This window comes from Pollachius pollachius (genome assembly GCF_949987615.1).
Source record: "Pollachius pollachius genome assembly, chromosome: 13".
In the NCBI taxonomy this organism is placed as follows: domain Eukaryota; kingdom Metazoa; phylum Chordata; class Actinopteri; order Gadiformes; family Gadidae; genus Pollachius; species Pollachius pollachius.
In genome coordinates this window covers 18430912-18453335 of record NC_136946.1, presented here as the reverse complement: position 1 = coordinate 18453335, position 22424 = coordinate 18430912, and the positions used below count along the sequence as shown (strand labels likewise).

Genomic DNA, 22424 nt, shown 5'->3' with positions numbered 1-22424 from the left:
GGCGGCGCAGTTATGCTCTCCAGCGGGGAAGGAACAGCTGTAGGCTTACTTTTATAATTCCACCTCACCTTCTTTATGGATGTGTGCGTGTGTGTCGGGATGAGCCGGTACAGAGCGCTCTCCCCCCCGCCTCTTCTTAAAGTATTACAAAGTAGTCATTATGGGGAAAACATGAAGTTTCTCCCTCCCCCAGCAATGCTTGGGCTGCCTACCGGGGCTCACTTGGCCAGAGAGAGAGATGTTTACCGTGTTTCATTCTGCTGTAAAACAAGTGACAACGGCACAAAACAACACAGAGCCAAGAATGCTAATCCTATCAGTGGCTCCATTAGTTGTAGGAGTCATTTCCAATTATATGATAATAATATTCCGATTTACACACCGCACCTAACAAAGGCAAGTACCACTTGTGCAGGTTTTGAGTGCTCTTTAAATCCTGCTTAAATTTGCCTCGTTGTAAATAGTGCATTAACGTGCATGAGTCTGTCTGCGTGCGCCGTTATACATTTTTTATTTGTTTAATAGGCAAAGCTACAATTCAGCTGATACAACAGGAAACCGCAGAGGTGCGACTTTGCACTAACGCAGTCGGTAATAGTGATGAAATGCCTGGGTGTTAAAAGTAGGGAGAGCGAGAGTGGGGGGAAAATGCTGAAACATGTGAAACTATACCTTAGTTACGGGTGGGTAATGAAAATTAAACAAACAATTAAAACAGCAGCCAGTTCAATGTAAAGAGAGAGAGAGATGACAGAATTCACCTGGAGCTATTCGTGGTAATGGGCAGGTGCGAGCATGGCTCATTACTGTGATCAAACGCAGACCCCCTCCCCGCGTTAAACACAGCGTTTATTAAAGCCCCATGTTATGGGGGGGGGGCATAAACAAAGTTTACAAAATAAATACTTAGTACACCTTCAGAAAGAAAAGAGGAGAAAGAAGGGAGAGAGAGAGGAAGGAAGGGGAGAGGGGTTTAGGGCTTTTGGGGCGAGGGTTTGGGGGTAAGGCTAGTTTGTGGGTGAGGGTGGTTGAGGTGGTGCTCATTATGATTTACAACGGCGTCTGCGACATCCAGAGGGACAGAGAGGGAGGGTGGGGGCTTATAAAGAACTTCAAAAAAAGGTTTGAGGGAGAGATGGTAGATGTAAAGAAAGAAAAAAAAGCAAACTGTTTTTACAAGCGCTTTACCACCAATATGTGCACAGGAAATGATCTCTGGTGGTGCTGGGTGGGGGAGGAGGAGGAGGAGGAGGGAGAGAGAATGAGAGAGAGAGAGAGAGAGAGAGAGAGAGAGAGCGAGAGAGAGAAAGAGAGAGAGAAAGAGAGAGAGAGAGAGAGAGAGCGAGAGAGAGATCCTCATCATAGTCTTATGTATAAAGACCTCAGTCGCAGTAGGTAGGGGGATCAGGATAAACTGTTACTTTAAAAGGCTAGAATATCGTCCACTAAGTGTTTGTTTACGAGGTTGCTCTGATTAACGAACCATACCAACATGTTTGGTCCATTGAAATAAAATATATTTTCAAGTTGAAATGTGTACTATTCAAGAATCTCTCAGTATATCCATATATCAATGGGCACAGACCAAAATGCTTCTGGTTGGTTTGGAGAGACCAAGCACCAGTCTGAGCAACAAAACGTGTGGTACAGTCAAGGGCCATCCATCTTGGTTGTTAATGAAGACAACCAAGATGGGTTACAGGAGAAGAAGAGAGAGAGAGCGCTCCCATAGGCCATTCCTCTGTGTGGTCATCGTATCAAAGCCGCCCCATAGGAGATAAGCGGTGGTAATCGGCCAAACCCAGGCCAGGTCTGCTGGATGTCTGTCTGAACGGGAGTGGGGCCAGGTGCATATGCCAGAGCAAATAAACTTGCAGAGCTTGCAGATCCCTCTGGTTCCCGGGCTAGGGAAATACGGCCCCTTGCATAGCTTATATAAGAGAGAGTTCCTCCCCATCCACTCAATAGCTACATCCTATTGCTTCAGGTTAATGAAAGTCTCTGCTGAGATGGATCAATCTATTCTCTGCCTCCCCAAACTAGTGTCTAGATCCCGCTGGCATTTTGCAGCTTGCAGCTTGTAGAGGCTTTGATGGTTTGAATATTGGAACATGAATATGGAATATGAATACTTTGGTGGGGCGATACCATGACCGCAGGGACCTGCCTATAGCTCCACTGTGTAACTTAGCATTTAGCATCGTGGGAGCATTGACTGATTGGCTCTTAGGTACGACGGTGAGGAAAAACAGAACAATGAGGCAAGTATAAAGTATTTCCTAAAGCAGGGTCATGGTGAGATATCTAAATATTTGTAATGTAAATAACAAAAGGAAAGTCGCAAGCCTTTAATGCTTAAAAAAATAAAAAACTGCATTTCTTTTCCACTTTGCTAATTATTCTTTATGACGTCATATCCTCTCATTGTGTTTTCCATTGGTTGGCACAGACCAAAAAGATTGAGAGAGCATGATTCCCTTGGTCCATGGTCATGAATGGATTGCTTTTACCCTCTAGACATTTAACATCTTACATTAGTGGGGGCAGTATCTCAAGAGGTTGAGGGCGTCCACTGGTAACCGAAAGATTGCTAGTTCTATCCCCAGCTCCTCCTAGCTAGAGCATCGAGGTGTCCCTGAGCGAGACACCTCACCCTGACTGCTCCTGTCGAGCTGGCTGTCGCCCTGCGTGGTTGACTCCGCCGTGGGTGTGTGAATGTGTGCATGAATGGTTGTAAGTCGCTCTGGATAAAAGCGTCAGCAAGATTCCCTAAATGTAAATGTAGTGAAAAGCTGCAGAGTGCCGCTTCCAGCCTTCCCGTTGCTCATAGACACAACGCAAACCTCGATAGAATATTTTGGCTTCACCGAGATGAAACAGAAGGAATGGGCGTACCTCAGAGAGTGCGGGCTTGCAGTACCCGGCACCGAACATCATGTCCTCCACAGACATTCCTGAAGGGTCTCCGGTGCTCTCAGGGGAACCCTTCCCCAACCAGGAACCCTTCCCAGTGCGCGTGAAGCTGAAACCGGTAGAGGGCACCGGTGGAGAACAGAAAGGGTTACAGGAGAAGAAGAGAGAGAGAGCGGCGATTAGCACAGCCGTGAGTCACGACGCAACGTTAATCAATCCTGGGCCGTTAATATCTCTAATGCACGGACGGACGTTGAGGCGGAGGAAACCGGGCAGGCGGCCTCATCAGATAAGTGTTTGGATCTTTTTTTTAACATCAACCCAAGAACAATCCATTCCGGCTGCCCTCCAGATGGACACACTCCAAAGAAGTCAGCGGGCCAAAAAAGAAATAAAATGCGACATCCAAAATGCAAACAGCACCCCCTGTTCCCCCCCCCCGCCCTGTCTTTGTCGCAGGCGGTCTCTGCCATCAGTCATCCTCACGACTGCTTTCTCTGCTTTCTCTTTCATTTTGGTATGTGGCCGAACCTGATGAGCGGCTGGTGCAGGGCGACCAGCGAGGCGTGCACGGACAGGGAGATGACGGACAGGTGGAAGTAGTCGAACATGACGGGCACGTGGTGGTGCAGGCCCCGGCGCGGGTGGAAGTGGAGCCCCAGCGTGCGGCTGCTGATCAGGGGCACGCTGGCGATGTCGGCCAGCCTGGAGCACCGTAATGAAGACACACACACACACACACACACACACACACAAACACACACACACACACAGAAATATAAGGTATTTAAGTGCATCGCCCCACATCGTTAACACAACAGGTCAGTGCTGTGGAGGTGTGTGCCACTGTGCATAGCGCTTTGTCTGTTTGATGAAGCACCGCTGTCCAGGACTACCATAAATAACGGCGAGAGGAGAGGCCAGCACTCACAGGGGGTGTCAACAACAACATCCATGGGATGCATTGGATGCTTCCCATTGGACGGAATAGCATCAGCCATCTTTAATGCCTTGGGATTTTGAAGACTTGAGTCTGAAGCCAGCGAAACGTACAGCTGTGCTACATTTGTGTTTCTTTGTTTCTTTCTCTGTTAAAAGAATTATGATTGTCTTTATTCTTTCTTGAGTCCATAATGTCTCAGTCTGACATCCCCCTTCTTGCTCTCAGTAAATAAGTGTATCGAACACGGTTGTCAAACCTCTGGGGGAACAAAATAAAACCTACTGTTGCTCATTTTCGGTGAAATGAAGATCCAGCTTCAACTGAAAGTCCACCTCGCTTAAGGCCTCCTCCAACTGGAAAAATAATCACACACACACACACACACACACACACACACACACACACACACACACACACACACACACACACACACACACACAAATGATTACATGAGGTCAACATGGATCAAATCTGATGCATACAGTGCTTAAATTGCATCTGTATAAAAGTATTTTATTTACATTTCATTTTAGCAAATGCTTTTATCTGAAGTAGCACACATTGAATTTTGGAATCATACTCATTATTGAGCAGGTAGATCAGCAAGGAATAGGCATCAAGTCTCTTGCTCTACAGGTAGACACTGGGTTTGAACCCGCAACCTTTCGGCTAGGTGTCCTGCCCCCTCAGACTACCCTGCCCCACTTTTTTTTCTTACGCCATGTTCCACCCCTTTTAAACCTTGCCTTATTATCTACCAGTTTATTGTGTTCGTGTTTTAAGCTCAGGCCCTTGTAGATACTACCTCAATGTGGATGAAATGTTGACAAGAAAGACAAGGGTGTACGCACACTACCAAAGGCGGTGACACAGGCGGCAGTCATTTGTTCTTTTGAAGATTAGAGCAAAAGCTTTTGTCCGATTTACTCCATTCTCTCTCTCTCTTCATATCTCTCTGATTCACCGTCCACATCCTGTCCGACCTGAAATAACCTGCCCTGCTTCACACGCACGCAAACACACAGACATGTGCCGACGCCGATCGCGGTGAGAACAAACAACATGCACATGAGGACATCCTAATTGATTCAAGACAAATGAAAGGGTAACACTGGGGAAACAGCGCTCTATTCCTGTCTGTGTTATCTGGAGGCTGGCAAACAGCGCTCTATTCCTGTCTGTGTTATCTGGAGGCTGGCAGGAGGCGCTGGGCTGACCTCTGGAAGGTTAATAAGCAGGGGCCTTTGGGACAGCCGTGCGGCAGATATCTGATATGTCCTCAAGAACCACCAGTCTCAGCTCCGCAAACCGCCAGTCTCTCTCTCTCTCTCTCTCTCTCTCTCTCTCTCTATGCCCTTCATTCAATTAAATCTCCTAAATTTAGCCCGAATCGGCGAACACAGCTCGACGTCTTGTACGTTTTTGTCGGCCATAAAGCCCGAACCAGGGCTCGACGGCCTCCTAGGGACGGAGGAGGAGGAGGTGGAGGAGGAGTCGCCACGTTGAGTTGGGGTTTTGGGTATTCCAAAGACAGAGAGCGAGAGAAGAGAGAGAGGGTGATAAGGTGTGAGCAATGAGCTGTAGGCTCATGGATGATTAGCCCAGGCAGCAGGGCCAGCTCAGCTCTGAGTCATCCTCCTGCCTAGCCCAGAGTCCATGTCAGTCAGTCAGTCAGTCCAACACTCTCTCTCTCTCTCTCTCTCTCTCTCTCTCTCTCTCTCTCTCTCTCTCTCTCTCTCTCTCTCTCTCTCTCTCTCTCTCTCTCTCTCTCTCTCTCTTTCTTCCTCTCTCTCTCTTAGCAGCCAGCCGATCAATAGCTGCCTACCCTGTATCTATTGATCAACTGATTAGTACATTAGTCAATCTCCTCTCCCCCTGCGTGAGGTGGCACAGTTTGGGGGTCCAGGGGGGCATGTGAATGAGAACCCCGTTCCAGCGACCTATTAAAAGGTATTAAGTTGGCCAACGGAGGGAGGGCGGACAGCTTCCCTTGTTTATGTACTGACTGTAGTCTCTGTTAGGGGGCCACTGTAGAGCGGAACCTATTAGTTGATTCATCAGTTAGTTAGTTAGTTAGTTAATTATTTTGTTTGTGAGTTTGTTACATGCACTTTTTTTATCTGGGCATGTTCCAACATTTCAAACAAAATATCACAGTGGGCTTCAATAAATACATAAAAAAAATAAACAGAAAATAGCAATTACTTAAACAAATTATATATATATATATATATATATATATATATATATATATATAGAGAGAGAGAGAGAGAGAGAGAGAGAGAGAGAGAGAGAGAGAGAGAGAGAGAGAGAGAGAGAGAGAGAGAGAGAAATATGATGCAAGAATCAATCAATTGTTTGAGCTATTCATTAAGATCCCAAACCCGGCGAGCAGTTTTAGGAACTATTCTCATCCTTACTTTTCTACCTTCACATACTTTCCCCTGCATGCCTGTCAGACAAGCGAGCACAATCAAGTCAAATCCAAATCACTTTTGACTGCTCCTGACGGGCAGAGCAGGTCATTATTTCTGGACATTTCCGAGGCTGGAGGATGGAGCTAATCCCCAGATCCAGCCTCCAGCTCCTGGTTTCAACCTAAGAATATAAAAACACAGAGTCCATCCCCCCTCCCCCTCAGTGTTCCTCATGATGTGTCTCCACGGTGGGGGGGCGCTGGCTTCATGACAGGACACACTCAGGGGGGGGTGTGTGTTTGTGTTTTGAAACGGCGGCGGCGGCGGTCTCGGTGTGACTCACCCTCTCTCCGTCCAGCAGCAGGTGGACTTTGAAGGTCATGCAGTCGTTGACGGTCACCTCCTCGTTGCGGTAGAGGATCTGGACGATGCGGCTGAACACGGCCCCGTCGTAGACCCCCGGAGAGCTGAAGGTGCAGTCCCCTGCCGCGACCGGAGAAGGACGACAGCAGAGGTTGGACATCGACTCAGGCCTACGGCACCACGGTGATCACTGCCATTATTTTCCCGATATTAATATTGCAAATTATTTTTTGCAATAAGGGAGCTGCATCAAGGTGCAGAAACGCCTTTACTGGCAATGCCTGCGATTGGTTAGAGCGAGTTGCAACGATCAAGATTTAATGGTCAGTCATTTGATTGTAATGTAGCCATAAGAAATCTGATGTATATTATAGTATATATATATTTTATTAGCTTTTTTTAAAGGCATTAATTGAGACCTTTAAACATAATCTCATAGCAGGGGCAAAGAGATTATTTTTTCATTCAAACAGTAGAGAGTCATAAGGAACGAACAAATAACAAAAGACATGTAGCTCAGTGGTCATAAACACAAACACATCGATATGCTTGCTAAATAACAACGTACACGCATCTCATATCTGGCATGTCCAGGCAAGATAACACTCAACGGGCTCTTCATCCAAGCATAGACACTGTTCTCTCCACCGAGGGAGCAGAACAAAGTGGCGCACGGCCAGGGCTTCCTGTGAGACGCCCGCCTGCTGCGAGCTGAACGGGGCCCTCCACGCACCACCTCCCACTGCGGCCCTCAGCCTCAGTCTCCCTGCTTGATATTGGGTCTCTCTCGGGCCCTGCTGTCGCTGTCCACAGCAGCCCAGCACCCTCAGTACGCAGGAGTGAGGAGTTGTTTCACCAGCAGCATGCAGCCATGTGAGTGGCAGGAATATATGACGACAGTGTGGATCCGCTGATGGATTGTGTGAGAGAGGAGACGAACTGTGACTCAGTCCTCCAGCTGTTCCCACACAGCCACCCCCCCCCCCCCCCCATTGTCACACGCTTTTAATTTGAAGGAATTCTAAAGAGGCGTCTGTTTAGCTTCTTTAGCTCTTCGGTTGGATGATCGTTTAGAACACAGTACACCGGTTCAGGGGGTCACTGTGTGGTTTTTAAAGTCCATACATTTGCATTGTATTTTTGAACAGCGATGTTTGTCTGAATGGCTTCGTCAGCTGCTGCTCTACATTGACTCTCCCCACAGTCCCCGACATGAATTTTCATGAAGGCTCATTTTTGAAAGGTAATTTTAACTTTTCCAGTTGGGGTGAACCATTGATTCCATAGGTCAGTGCCATGCATTTGATGATGCAGTTAAAAAAATAATAAATGTAGTACCAATATAATGGTTATTGTATAAGGTCAGCTGTTATTGAATGCATGGGACAACTCAAGTTCAAAATACGATGGCTATAAGTCTAACTGGAAGTGTACATTTGGATTTGATTGAACACCATATTTTAGGTGTTCTTTTATTTATAATATATATAAAGTAATTATATTGAGACTAACAATTTATCTGGAGAACTTGGAAATGAAATAAAGATGTGAAAGAATATGCATGCATAGTACTTGATAGCAGCACACAGAGTATATAAGGAGAATTAAAGTACAAAAAACACAACAAAAAAGTAAAATCGCTTGTTTCACAGACAACCACTTTTGAAAGTATTCAACTAAAACATATTCTCATCAGAACATCAAACCCTGATTGCTCCCACCAAGCTGGGGATCACCTGAGTGTGGCTGACACTGCTGTGTGAGTGAAAGCACTGGATCAACCAACGGAGAAATGGGACTTATTAACCTTATCGGCTGGCCGCAGAGGTCAGAAAAACACTATCCAAATGCAGAGCCTCTTATAACCGCGTGTACAGTGTGCCACTCACACACTGAAATAATAACCGGCCTTGAGCATAGCACTGAATACTGAGCGCTGGGATGTCAACTCATTTCAACTTGCAGCGTGCCAGCCCATCTCTTCCCGCTACATTTTAATAACATCACAGTCATTACAATTTCTCAGAATTATTCTGATGTGCTTGTGGTGGTTTCATTTAGTCCATGCTACATAGGATTATTAGATGATGATCATAAGCTTTCAATCACCGATGTGGTCCCGAAGATTAATCTTCTGAAAGCCACTCCGATTCAACATTTTTAAACAATGTTTGTGTGTGTGTGTGTGTGTGTGTGTGTGTGTGTGTGTGTGTGTGTGTGTGTGTGTGTGTGTGTGTGTGTGTGTGTGTGTGTGTGTGTGTGTGTGTGTGTTTTTGGGCTAAGCCATGTGTGACTCTAAAAGTGTGTGCTACAAACCTCAAACCAGAGCGCACCATAACGGTTGCCCTATAAGTCTAGAAGCAGCAAACTCAGCTCAAGCAAGCGCCTTCTCTAATTATCACGCAATGCCAAAGCATTTGAACATATCGGCCTCCTTGTGCATGAATCACCATCAGAGCTCTTCTTTCCCCCCCCCCCGTACAGCGAGAGATGCTTCCAGCAATTAATTTGTCTGCGCGGGAAAGAGAACAAATGAAATGTCAAGCATGCGTTTCCCCATTTGGTCAGGGGAGGGGATGTGTGTGGGTATGGGTGTGGGGTTTTGGGGGTGGGGGGGGGGTGGACTGGGTCTCATTCCCTTGTCCCTCCTCTGGATGATAAATGTAACCGTTTCCCCCCCCACCTCTGCGTCTGGCCGCAGCGTGGGCTGGTGCATGGGAAAACTGAGATTCTTTCTCTTGAGGCTACCAGGCATAATACAGTGTGTGTGACCTTGTGGAGGAGAGCTGAGCTGCAGAGAGGGGAGGAGGAGGGGGGGCTGGGGGGAGATGAGGAGGAGGGGGGCTGGGGGGAGGAGAGTGGATGGCGAGGAGAGGGGAGGGAGCGAGGGAGGGAGAGGGAGAAGAGAGGAGAGGAGGAGAGAGGAGAGAAGAGGGGGGGAGGAGAGGGGAGGGGAGAGGAGAGGAGAGGAGAGGAGAGGAGAGGAGGAGAGAGGAGAGAAGAGAAGAGGAGGGGAGAAGAGGGGAGGGGCGGGGAGAGGAGAAGAGAGGAGAGGAGAGGAGAGGAGAGGACAGAAGAGAGAGGAGAGGAGAGGAGAGGAGAGGAGGGGAGAGGAGAGGAGAGGAGAGGAGAGGAGAGGAGAGGAGAGGAGAGGAGGGGAGAAGAGGGGAGGGGAGGGGAGAGGAGAGGAGAGGAGAGGAGAGGAGAGGAGAGGAGAGGAGGGGAGAAGAGGGGAGGAGAGGAGAGGAGGGGAGAGGAGAGGAGAGGAGAGGAGAGGAGGGGAGAGGAGAGGAGAGGAGAGGAGAGGAGGGGAGAAGAGGGGAGGGGAGGGGAGAGGAGAGGAGAGGAGAGGAGGGGAGAGGAGAGAACAGGGGGGAGAAGAGGGGAGAGGAGAGGAGAGGAGAGGAGGGGAGAGGAGAGGAGAGGAGGAGAGAGGAGGGGAGAGGAGAGAAGAGGGGGGAGAAGGGGGAGAGGAGAGGAGAGGAGGGGAGAAGAGGGGAGGGGAGGGGAGAGGAGAGGAGAGGAGAGGAGGGGAGAGGAGGGGAGAGGAGGGGAGAGGAGAGGAGAGGAGGGGAGAAGAGGGGAGGGGAGAAGAGGGGAGGGGAGGGGAGGGGAGAAGAGGGGAGGGGGAGAAGAGGGGAGGGGGAGGGGAGGTACTGAATGCAGCACAGTCCTCAGGTCATACCATGGATATAGAATTGTTCGCATTTTCCTGTCGAAGAATAAATTAATATTCTTGTCTTATTAAATCTTAATGTTCCCTAATAGTGTAATTACTTATAATATTGAATCAGGAAAATATATTGCAAACTTGGTGCAGTATGACGGAGTTTACAGTTAAAGAACCGTCTTATTGTATTTACTAAAAAGGGCAACCAACGAGTTGCAATAGCTATGCAAGCAAGTGTTCATAACGAACACAGTTAGAGCGGGAGTCACAGCTACTGTATGACTGGTACAGAATTAATTTTTCAATATAGACGAGTGTGGCTATGGACTGAGGTGTGGTGGAGGGAATATGTTCTATTCATAATGTAATGTACATGGGGCCTGCGGCGCTCGTATATCCCTTTAATAACCTGTCTGTTTGCACTGCGCACACCGCCGCCAGGGGGTTTCACGTCGCCGGGCTGCTCATTGTAAAGATGGAAAAAAGGGATTTGAGAGGGAGGGGGGAATCAATGACACGCTCTCACACACACACACACACACACACACACATACAAACACACAAACACACAGTCTGTCCCCCTCCAATCTTGCTGGGCTAAAAATAGCCTTTATTACTGCAAATCAGTATTGCCAGTGCCACAGCTTCCTGTGTTGCCAGAGAACAAGATTATAATTCTCCCGGTGAGTTCAGAGGCAGTGCTAGGGGGAAGATGATATGAAAAGAATCCCATGTTCCACGAAGGTAGAGATCATAGATATCAAAGCCATAATAAACCATATTTGTGTGTTGTTTGACTTATTATCTAGCTTTGCTTGTGGCAACATAACAAAGCTTATAGGCTTGATCATGAGCATTCTATCCACGGCGACAACTACAACAATGACAACAACAGGTGCAATATCGACACCAAACACTCTCAAATTCCAAAGTCGTTCTGTAAACAGAGGGGTTCCCTCCATAGTTCTGCTAGTTGATGTCAAACGACGCACACGTCGCACACGTGGTAAGTCGTTGAAATGTTAAGGAAAATAAACATCAATGGAGAAACACAGCCTTAAGAAATATTGGTGACGTTCATTGTGCGAATTCCTGTATGTTGGAACCCCATAGTTAAGTCTGAAAGGGGAGGTTGTTTCAAATACATCCATAACAGATGTCAAACCTGCAGCCATCATGCAAACAACGACTTAGCGTCATGCGGGAGACAGACAGCCAGAGGGACATAGAGATATAGGACACTGAAATAGAGAGAGAGAGAGAGAGAGAGAGAGAGAGAGAGAGAGAGAGAGAGAGAGGGAGAGAGAGAGAGAGAGAGAGGGAGCGAGAGAGAGTCAGAAATAGACCTCGCTCGTCAAAGGGTCTTGATGCTGCCGTTTAACATCAAAAGGCACCGTGTGGTGTGATCAAACATGATCATAATGCGACATTGATCCACGTTTCCCAGGGCCCAGGGCCCTCTGTAGCGTGAACAATGCTGCACTCGTCCCTCTGACGCAGTTTAATGCACTAATCTTTGTGGAAAAGATTACCACTCTGGCTGAGAACAATGGTAGAAGATCCCTGCCGATGCAACGTAAGTCATTCCCGCCAAAGACAGCGGACCGCGACTGAAAATCGTAACGCATTAAACGATTATACAAAAACAATCACAAACTCGATGTTCTCACACTCCCCGCCCGTCTTGCGCGGCAACCCTGCACGCAACCATGTAGCCTAGCATAACGATGCTAAACACAGGGCTAATGCGAGAGCTAGCCTCTGCTTTAACAGATGTCGCCCCCCCCCCCCCCCCCCCCCGGACATGGCAGCCACAACATCGTTTACACACCACAGAGCGCCAAAGATAAGACGAGAGCATGGGAAACATGGTCCCAAACACAGCAAACCCATAGTGCACTGTAATATCCCCCAGCACGCGGTGAGCATAATAACGCCCTTTAAGGTGAACACTGGATAATGGGTTATAAAGATTTGAACCCATTATTACAGTCGGGGCAGAAAATGTAGAGGACTTGGAGCGGAGGTTACCTGCATTCCCAGGTGTGGTGGCGATCAGCCTGTGAGGCACCCTCGGAGACACCTTCAACCCCGCCCGTACCTGGTAGTACCTGGTCAGTGGGGGGGTAAACATAGACGCGGTGTTAAACGCTGCACCCGCTTCAATACAGTCATTCCACAGGGTGCTGGTGGCGGTGGCATGGGAGCGCGGAGGCCTTTTGCCTCTTCATGTCGAACAGGATCGCTGGGTGCCCCTGTGCCAAGGCGGGTGAATTATTAATTGGGAGTGTGTGGCGGGAGGGCTTCAAATTGTCATACATAATGAATGCGGCATAGCCTAATATTGCATGTATTTGTGTATGAATGTCTGTGTGATCACCCCAACATTTAACAAGGAAAGCCTGAAGTGTTTAGCTCCATGTGGATCTAGTGGAGTAGAGAAACAGCGCAGTGAAACACTCAACGGAGAAGGAACGAAGGAAACGTCGTTCCAGAGGTCACGTTGACGGACGGGAGGACCGGTGTGGTCCTGTGTAAAAGCACAGCCGTATTCTCTGGGGGAACTGGGTCCATTTGAGTGACCAGGGCGTGGCACAGAACACACACACACAATTTTTTTGTGTGTGTGTGGGGTGCATGTGTGTGGGGGTGGGGAGGTGACCAAGTGACCAAGCCGTGGCACGGAGAACACACACTCACATGTACACACAAACACCCACACCCACACACACACACACACACACACACACACACACACACAAAAACACACACACACGCACACACCTTGGGGGCACTGGAGTGTAGCAGCCTGCCTCTGCAGTGTACAGCTACTAACACCCAGATCAGCTTAAAAAGCAAAGAGTGCCCACATTAATGTATTGACGGAATGGATGACTCTATCTGGCAAATCTTTCTGTGTTATACCATTTTAATATTGAATAAAGACTGTATGATTGAATCTCTGGCTCATGTACTCATTTAATTTTCCATTGCATTTTAAGCTTTGTATAGCTTTACTGTCATCATCCTCATCCATAAACCTTGTTTTGTAGTTGTGTAAATAAAAAATGATCCAAAATACGAACACACACACAACACACACTCAGCACACATACAGCACACGCAAACACAAACACACACCGAACACACACACAAACACGCCTACGTTCTAGCCAATGGACTGTTAAAGATGCATGGAAAATGTTTTCTGAAGGCCGATAAATAAAAGAGGTGAGCTTCCCTTGTCAGGTCAGCGCCCGATGAATCCATTCCAACACGAGGCTTGTCTCTTACAATAGAGAGTGATTGAGTCCATGTTATCTCAGCCGTGTTGCTATGTGTTATGCACACCAACACGGCAGGGTAAAATATTATTTTCACATCCAATTACAAACACTTCAGAAGCAGTGGCAGGCGTGGGTGAAGTGTAAAATGTGTGAAGCATTGTTTTTAAGCGTTTTCACGAGTAACTCCAAACGGCCAGTTGTCTTGGTCCAGATAGGCCCCGTGTGAATCGAATGAAATCAGAGAAAATTAACTCCGTGCTGTTGCCTGATTTGAACTGCAATATCTTCTTTTTGCAAGAATCCTATAGATGTGCGCCTTAATCTGCCCGCAGTTACAAATGTCCTCTGTTCAAATTCATACAATAAACAAATAAATGTGATTGGTAATAAGACCGTGTTTGAGGAATGGTTCTTTTTGGGTGTTCATACGCAAAGCCTGCGTATATGACAAGTATTTCGGCGGACAGCAAAAGCAAATATATGAGCGCACTCAGCCTCTGGGATTACACTGACAAAGCCTCCTTTGCCATCCCATTTGCCAAGAGAAAATCATTCACTTAAAGCTGGCATTTGGAGCAGGCCAGCGGTCAAGCCCAATGCCAGTTTGTGTAATCTGCCACCACACAGTACACACAACACGGCGACATACACAACGCAGTACACAATCGTTTACCTGGAAAATACAAAAGGGATTACTTGTAACCAAATCCTCTAGGCCCTTGTTTGGGTGGTGTTTCATAGCCTTCAGCAGATATATTCAGGAACCATGTCGAATGTGTTGTAGCAACACATGAAACCAAAACAAAACAACACACACACACACACTCACATAATCAGTAATGTGGAGACAATGGGAAAGAGTTTAAGCTTACCCTCTTTGGAAGAGATCCACATTATGGAACTTGTGCAGCTCTATAGAAAACTCCAGTGTTCCCTGTACTTCAGACATGATCCGTTGCCACTCATCACCTGGAAAACAAACAGCAGCACATCATTCAACATTACAGACAGACAATACTTTAGATGAACCAAAACTGCATTTCCTAAGCAACATCTTACTGTTACTGTTTTGTACAAAAAGGCAAAGAAAAATGTTAGTTTTTATTTTTTACAATAATGGTTACACCAAAACCACCCATATCAGCAAGAGCAATTAAAGGGGGAAAGAATGTGCCATGTCAAACCTAACTCAGTGCGTGCTGTGTTCATGTGCTCATTTAAAACAAACGCATCAGCATCTGTTTGCTGCTCAGATTGAAGCGCCAGAAAGCTGAATAAATCAGGGTCAAAGTTGAGCGATGTCTTCTTTACTCAAGTGTTGATTTATGAATGAAAGCTTTAGTAAATCGCCTGGTACAGATACAGCTTTGATAAATGCCTGTACAATCGTAATACATATTTTTACCTTCAGGAAATTAATATCTTTGGCTTGCACGGTAAATCTTTAAAAGGAACCACCACCGCTGCTGTGGGTCTCCATTGATCCTGACTAAAACAGGTATTTTCAGTTCAATGGTTCAGTTGAAAGAGAGATCTATTTATTCCTAGTTAATGAGAGGGTATCTTCATGGCTGTTCAACGATGTGCGCTATGATGTCACAGGGTGGTGATTACACCCCCTTTGGTGTCAACTGGAGCTACTCATTTCAAGCCCAACACTTTTGAGGACTAAAGTTGAATATAAAGGTAATAGCAATGATAAATCAAACTCTTCATTTGAAGAGACGTTACAGTGAGTTATGCCATATCGGTCCATATTAATTACGACAATTATGTCATCTTACAAATTCAGCAACTCGAAAGTTACCAAAATAAATGTCTCCACAACCAAGACCTAAATGTTGTTGTTGCAGTCTACAGGTACAACAGGTGTAGCGTTCTTCACAGTAAAATGTGTTTACAAGCATATCAAATGATGTCTGTGTAGTGAGGATTATGGACTACCGGCCGAGGGCAGTCCTGAAAGTGGGTATCAGTTTTACAATGAGGACCTCACTGCTATAGAACCCCTTTTATACGATACACTATCTCTCTCTACCTCCATCCAGCTAAAAAAACAAAAACACCACCATGTATTCCTGCTTGTGCACGCAGAGCAAACGGGGGCCGGTCAGCAGAACAGTCCGTGAACTTCCACATAATGTTCTTCTGAAAGGGTGTTTGTCCCTGTGTGTGCCCGTGCGTGTGTCTGTGTGCATGTGTGTGTGCGGGTAAGGCCAATTGTGTCCTAGGAGCACACATCTAATGGCCGACGAGGGGTGAGAACTACATTAACCTTCGCTGTGTGCGACGCATCCGCCCTTCAGGGGCCACTTGGCTGCCCACCAATGAGAATGGTCTGAGGGCGGCCACACACACAGAACACACACAGAACACACACAGAACACACACCATGTGAAACAACCTGTTGTGCTGTTGGCTCGTTCTGCTACCTCTGGGTTGCATGGAGACGTGCAGGAAGACATGCCCCGTCATCCATGGACACAACATATACTCAGGCTTACATAACTACTCTCACACGCAGTAGAAGAAACACACTCACACGTACAATGGGATGGGCAGCTTGCTACACATTGAGGACCAAGAAAATTGCTCTGCCACAGTAATGACATTACCCAGTGGCCTTGTGACACTGCAGGCACTGAGCTGAGAGAGAGAGGGAGAGGGAGAGCGAGGGTAAGAGCGAGAGGGAGAGCGAGGGAGAGAAAGCGATAGAGAGACTACAGATGAACAATGCCTACAGAAAGGCTGCATGCCTGGCAAACTGAATCAACCACTATGTATTTCAATAAAACCTTATCACTTCCCTCCGAGTGCCGGCCCCATTCTTCTAGCAATAATTAAATTGTACATTTAATGAATGGCCCATTATGTCGTTGTTGCCATGCATATAATATTTCATTGTATGCAAAAAGTGTGTGTTGAATGGTTTGCAGCCGGGGAGGTTTTGCAGCTCTGTGGTGAAGACAAAGGCCAGGAAAGAGCAGGAAGGGGGGAGCTTGGAGTGATATGCACACTAGTATTAGACATTTGACTGACTGGTACCAAGAGACATTCGGTCATTAAAATGGTCTGAAGCCAATAGTTATTATGTGGTTGATTTAACAAAGTCAACCTGTTATAGATTTGAATGTTACGAATAGAAGTTGTAGGTTACGAGTAAGTCTTTAATGGCATTGATATTACAAAATGTGTTTTAAGTAAATGATGCAATAAGATCTGTACTCAGTACTGGCCAATCCTGAAGCTAATGTTTGAAAATCAAAGTCTTGATTGGTCTAGAGCGAAACTGGGGTGTTGTGGATCCCTTTATTATTTTAAGGAGATTGAACATCATGTTCTCGCACAACAGGATGGTTACGTCTGCTCACACAACAAAGGACTAACTAAAATATATAGTTATAAATCTAAACAAGCCATGCAGTCCAAATAAGGGAGCCCAACTCTGAGCCACTTTCCCAATCGCTTGCTTCTTGCATGACAGTGTTTCTTTCCGAGATGGTCATTACTACCGATCATTTTTAGCATTGCCATGAGGAACATCAGGGTTTTGATGATGCTAAATGAGGCTGACCTTCTTCCCTCAGGTAATGATGTCGAAGATAACGGACCTGGGCGGCGGTGCACTGCGCACTGATCACTCGCTAACTCCTATGTTTCCACAGGGACATGTTGGCAGTCCCTGAAATCAGACCCTGTTGTTCAAATCTTTCACACTATTCTCACACTTTAATAACTACCAGGTTAGTTGAACACTTTCCCAGTAGAGGCTCACAAAGTGTTGTTGTACATGTCTGTTTCATTTTTTACTAAAGGGTATAACGTTGTTATACAGAGTTATACAGACTTGCTATTCTGCAATGCCCAACTTAATGTGCCCGTTTTTCCTAAAACCGTTATGACTGATCAGATTGCATTTTTGAAACTCGGATGCATACGTTTTTGGTATAACAGGGTTTTCAATACCTTTACTTTTGTTTGTATCTTAGGCCGATAAGCACACATTTAATGCTATTGCCATGTGTCCATAGGGAACTACAGTGAGTGAAAATACACAGGTCACACACAGAGTTTAGGCTGCTTGTGGACTGATGCTCAAAGAGAGGTTCCTGATTTGGGGGTCACATTACATTTCGCTGGGAGTTGACTGCTCTAGACCCCACTCTATCATGCCCTATATTCAACATTATCCTACCCAGCTTATAGTATCTCAGCTAACTCATTACTAATTATATTTGGACAACTACTTCACTTCATGTGATTCCAACCCAGAATACTTCTCATTCAAAGGACCTCAATATCTCATGTTACGGTAAGTAAGTATTTTTGGGTTGGTTTAGCACCAATTTGATCGCTAATAGCAAGTACAGCAGAAATGCCATTAATGCTGTTTTAAAATGTAAAGTGCACTACATTAGAACGGAATTACACTTTTTCACTTGGTCAGAAGGCCTTAACCACGATGAACCTTTCCACCAAAACTCTTGTGGGTTTGTTTCGATTATTTCTTTCCAACGAGGTTCACAAAGTGTAGATTCTTTACACACTGAAAGCCACATGAATTTAATTGCCATTATAGTAAGTGTTGTATGACACTACTGCCCTTAGCATCCTACAACATAAGTCAATATTTATCACCTTTCTGCTTACTCAGCAATACAATCCGAAAGCCAATCTTGTGATCAGATATTCAACCGTTACTGCCAGTCATTAAATCCATCTGCATTGGGACTATTCATTTATGCAGAGCAGGAAACCCAATAGCAGTCCCAGCACACTGTCACTGATAACACCAAAATATCTCTTTGTGATAATAAGAACGATTAAACAAACATAGATTTCTATGCCTAGGTCTATCAAATGTATAATTTACATTCTTGTGTTACATTTTATACCCATAGTCCGCCAGTTGACAAACGATTTGTGACAAAACTCTTTAATTACTCAAAATATTTGAGGTCAAACATGTAATGTGAAAATATTAACTACCATATGGTCCCCCTAAGATGTCAGTGTTAGGTCCCTGAAAAGAGTAGTGATCATCAACACCATGTGTTAATGCTCAAACAAGGTAATATATGTATTGTTTTGTTATTTTATCACATTGATCCAACCCGTGAGATGACTTCAACTGTTATCACTTAAGAGGTCATGGCAACATGGCGGCAGTGGTTTCAGTGCTATGACGACGAAGACTGTACGAGGACAGGAAATTAGCCATTCTTCTCCTCAGCCATGAACACAATTATCAGCCAGCAGAGCACACTGCTGGACCCAAGGCTCTACTTGTAAATAAAGACACCGCCATGACACGTCGCCGGGTTACATAACCTTATGGATGGAGGCAACTGATGGGGATCATGAGAGAGAGAGAGAAGTGGACTGACAGTTCCTGTCTGCCCCCAAAGAATCATCAAAAAACTGATTGACTAATCATGTTGTACAGTGCCAACTGAAGTGGTTATACATTGAACCCGCTGAGCTGACAGTGATGTAATGCCATAATCGAGTAGTGGTGCAGAGGTGGGAGAGCAGCCAACTTTTGGTTGGTGTCTGAATCTAATATTTTGCTTGATCCAAAGTCCCTAGTGGAACCTCATCATGGTTAGGCCATGGATGACCAACATAAGAAGTCTTTGCCTGGCCACCTGATAAATACATATGTGTGTTCCTTGAGTTCGTTAGTTTGTGTGTCTGTATGTATATATATATGTATGTATGTATGTATGTATGTATGTATGTATGTATGTATGTATGTATGTATGTATGTATATATATATATATATATATATATATATATATATATATATGTATTTGTATATATGTATATATACAGTCAAACTCTTGTGTGATGATATGTGTTTAAATATGATGCCAAATCATTAGATACATCTGAAAAAGGACATCATCATCTTTTCTACGTAATATAGACTATTGATTAGGCTTCTGTACATGAGGCCAGCTGTATCATGTTCTAATAGTTCACTGTTGTAAACAACCTGTTCAGACTTCCTAACATGACGCCCATCAGATATAAACCCTGCTAGTGGCCCATCAAGTCATCCAGAACTAACCTTGAGATTAATTTTAATCGAGTAGGAAAAAATCTCAACAGCTGTCAGCTGCTTTAGACTTTAGCATCACACAGTGCACGCACAATATTCACACTGTCAATGAAGAGACTGTGTGTGTGTGTGTGTGTGTGTGTGTGTGTGTGTGTGTGTGTGTGTGTGTGTGTGTGTGTGTGTGTGTGTGTGTGTGTGTGTGTACACGAGTCCAAAAGGTTCTCATGTTACAAACACACACGCGCCAATCAGCACCGACCCAACACAGGAGCGCATGTCACACATCCTCACAGCAGTGCCTACCTTAGCAATGACGTCTGCGTACTGAAATATGTTATCCACAAGGCTCTCGGTTTGACCGTCTCGCTCGAAGACCTTCGACAACACGGCGGTGACGGACGTGCGACCTGTCCAGAGTGTACTACCACACTGTTTGTATCAGTGTATCGGCGCTCACCGCCACCGCCGCCGCCGCTTCTGCTGCTGCTGCTGCTGTTGCCATGGTTATTCATCCAGTATGTGTCCTGCAGTATTCTCTCTCTCTCTCTCTCTCTCTCTCTCTCTCTCTCTCTCTCTCCCTCTGTCTCTATCTCTCTCTCTCTCTCTCTCTCTCTCTCTCTCTCTCTCTCTCTCTCTCTCTCTCTCTCTCTCTCTCTCTCTCTCTCTCTCTCTCCTCTCTGTCTCTATCTCTCTTTCCCTGTCTCTATCTCTCTGTGTCTCCCTCCCCAGTCGACGGGCGTTTCAGTTTGCCAAAGTCTGGCCACGCCAGACCCAAGGTTAAGTGTTAGCGGTTGTCATGTTGATGTCCGATAAGGTTTGGCAGCGTGCTTTATGTGCTAAGCTGAAGCGGTCAGCAGCAAGCAGGGACCGCGCTCTGCTACCGCACCGCACCATGCGTGAGTGCGTGCTTGGTGCGTGCAGGCGGCGGACTGACGTCATGAGCGCGAGACTGAACAGCGCTCGCGGGGTTATTTCGTTCACGTTTCTAACTTTACGGCATCCTCGGCATCTTACTAGTGAAGACATGATAGAAACAAACGAATATATCGTAATATAGTTTTTTTTGTCTGTGTGAATAAATAGCCTACCTCTTTCAATTTGAAAGTTTGATGATACTGATAATTGATAATGAATGCTATGATAATTTTATTATCCATGATATGATGATAGGCTATTCCTCTATCATGTTCACATATACTCACCTCATTTTTGAGTTCACATTTGAAATAGTATAGGCCTTATCTGTCCAAACAGAGATGTTGACCAATTGGGGAACGAATACGACTGGATAAGATGTTTTTTTGGTCAATATTTGTTTGACACCAATCCATTTTGAGGAGTTAGTCTGCTTGTTCGACCCACTGCAAACTCAAACACTTTGTTTTTTATTGCTCCAAACTGATGTTAGTCTGACGGAAGGCCTACTAGGTAAAGAGTCTGTCTGCTGAGTCTTAAATCCTTTGCAGCTGGACCCACCTCCTTCTTCAAAGTCCTCTCAAAGTCAATTGCTGCTTTCTGTTGTGGCATTTTGCCATAAGCTCAGAGCACTCTTGATTAAGAGAGGAGCGTTATTGATTTTATTTTATTATTTTCTTCTCCTTGGCCCTAGATGGCTATTTCTCAGACCTAGCGGCAGACAGTCCACTGTGTACAAGGGAGAAGATGCTGATGTTGACTCAAATGATAACGCAAACCAATGAGGTCTGAACATACATACGTTTGTACCGGGGATGTCATGGCTAGGGATAATCTGGTGTGTTGTCCATTTCATGGTGTGTAGCGGTCAGTCCTGTAAGTAACTCAATTCTTACTCAAAGGAATAATATAGTTGACACAATAACATAGTGAGAGTAAAAAATAGAGGCCAAAAAATATAAATGTATGGAAAGTTGGATGAGGCGTGGAGGATTTGGAACTTAAGTGGGCGATGAGCTCGGGAGGTTGAGTTGGTTGACTGGTTGCTGGTTCCATCCCTGGCTCCTCTTAGCTGAGGGTCAAGGTGTCCCTAAGCAAGACAACCCCACCCTAGCCGCTCCTGACGAGCTGGCTGTCGCCATGCGTGGTTGACTCTGCCTTCGCTGTGAAAAGTGTGAATGAATGGTTGTAAGTAGCTGTGGATAAAAGTGTCGGCAAAATCCCCTAAATGCAAGCCATGAAATGAGGGAATTTTTTAACACCAACCACATCACAACAAATCCTGTTCGGTCCCATGGGAATTTGACTGGAAGGGAGCTGTGTTGTTGCTCCAGATCACAAGTTTGCTAGTCATGGGACATGCTGCTTGCTTGACTAAACGAGCCCTTTTGTTTCAGCTCCACCGTCGCCAGTCTCTCTCTCTCTCCCTGTGCGCCCTACTACACAGAAACCCTGATCTCTCCCAGCTTACCTTATTGCGACACATGATCCCACTTCGACAGGGAACCCACGCAGCGTATCATGTTCCCTCCGCCACCGACAGGCTCTGATGTGTGGTGACCAAAATGCACTATTGATCTACGCAACGCGATACGCAGAGTCACAAAGCGCATCACACTCGACCTTTGGCGCGGCACAGGTTGGTAGTAATTGACGGAGTATCAGGTGGTAGGGCGTCCAGTGATCCATAATGGTGGGCGTGCCATCATGGTCTTTAATATTGGACCTTGTGGTGAGGTAGGATGGTCGATGGTGGGATCAGATCCGGTACAGTTTGTACTGACCGAGAGCATGGGGAGACCAACACCAGAGATGAGGCTGTCGCCGACGCACGTATGGTCGTAAGATAAC

General features: G+C 45.9%; 1 protein-coding gene across 1 annotated transcript in view; it reads right to left on the bottom strand.

Annotated features, from left to right (window-relative positions):
• The window catches only part of fam135b (family with sequence similarity 135 member B), a gene marked incomplete at both ends in the record, with an annotated part of 28479 nt that extends 13937 nt beyond the window's left edge, over nt 1-14542 (bottom strand). Inside the window, 6 exons of the mRNA XM_079749405.1 lie at nt 2896-3022; nt 3445-3618; nt 4139-4209; nt 6617-6756; nt 12338-12417; nt 14466-14542. Coding sequence (XP_079605531.1) covers nt 2896-3022; nt 3445-3618; nt 4139-4209; nt 6617-6756; nt 12338-12417; nt 14466-14542 — 669 coding nt within the window. The remainder of the gene's footprint in view (nt 1-2895; nt 3023-3444; nt 3619-4138; nt 4210-6616; nt 6757-12337; nt 12418-14465) is intronic.
• Nucleotides 14543-22424: the final 7882 nt, after the last annotated feature.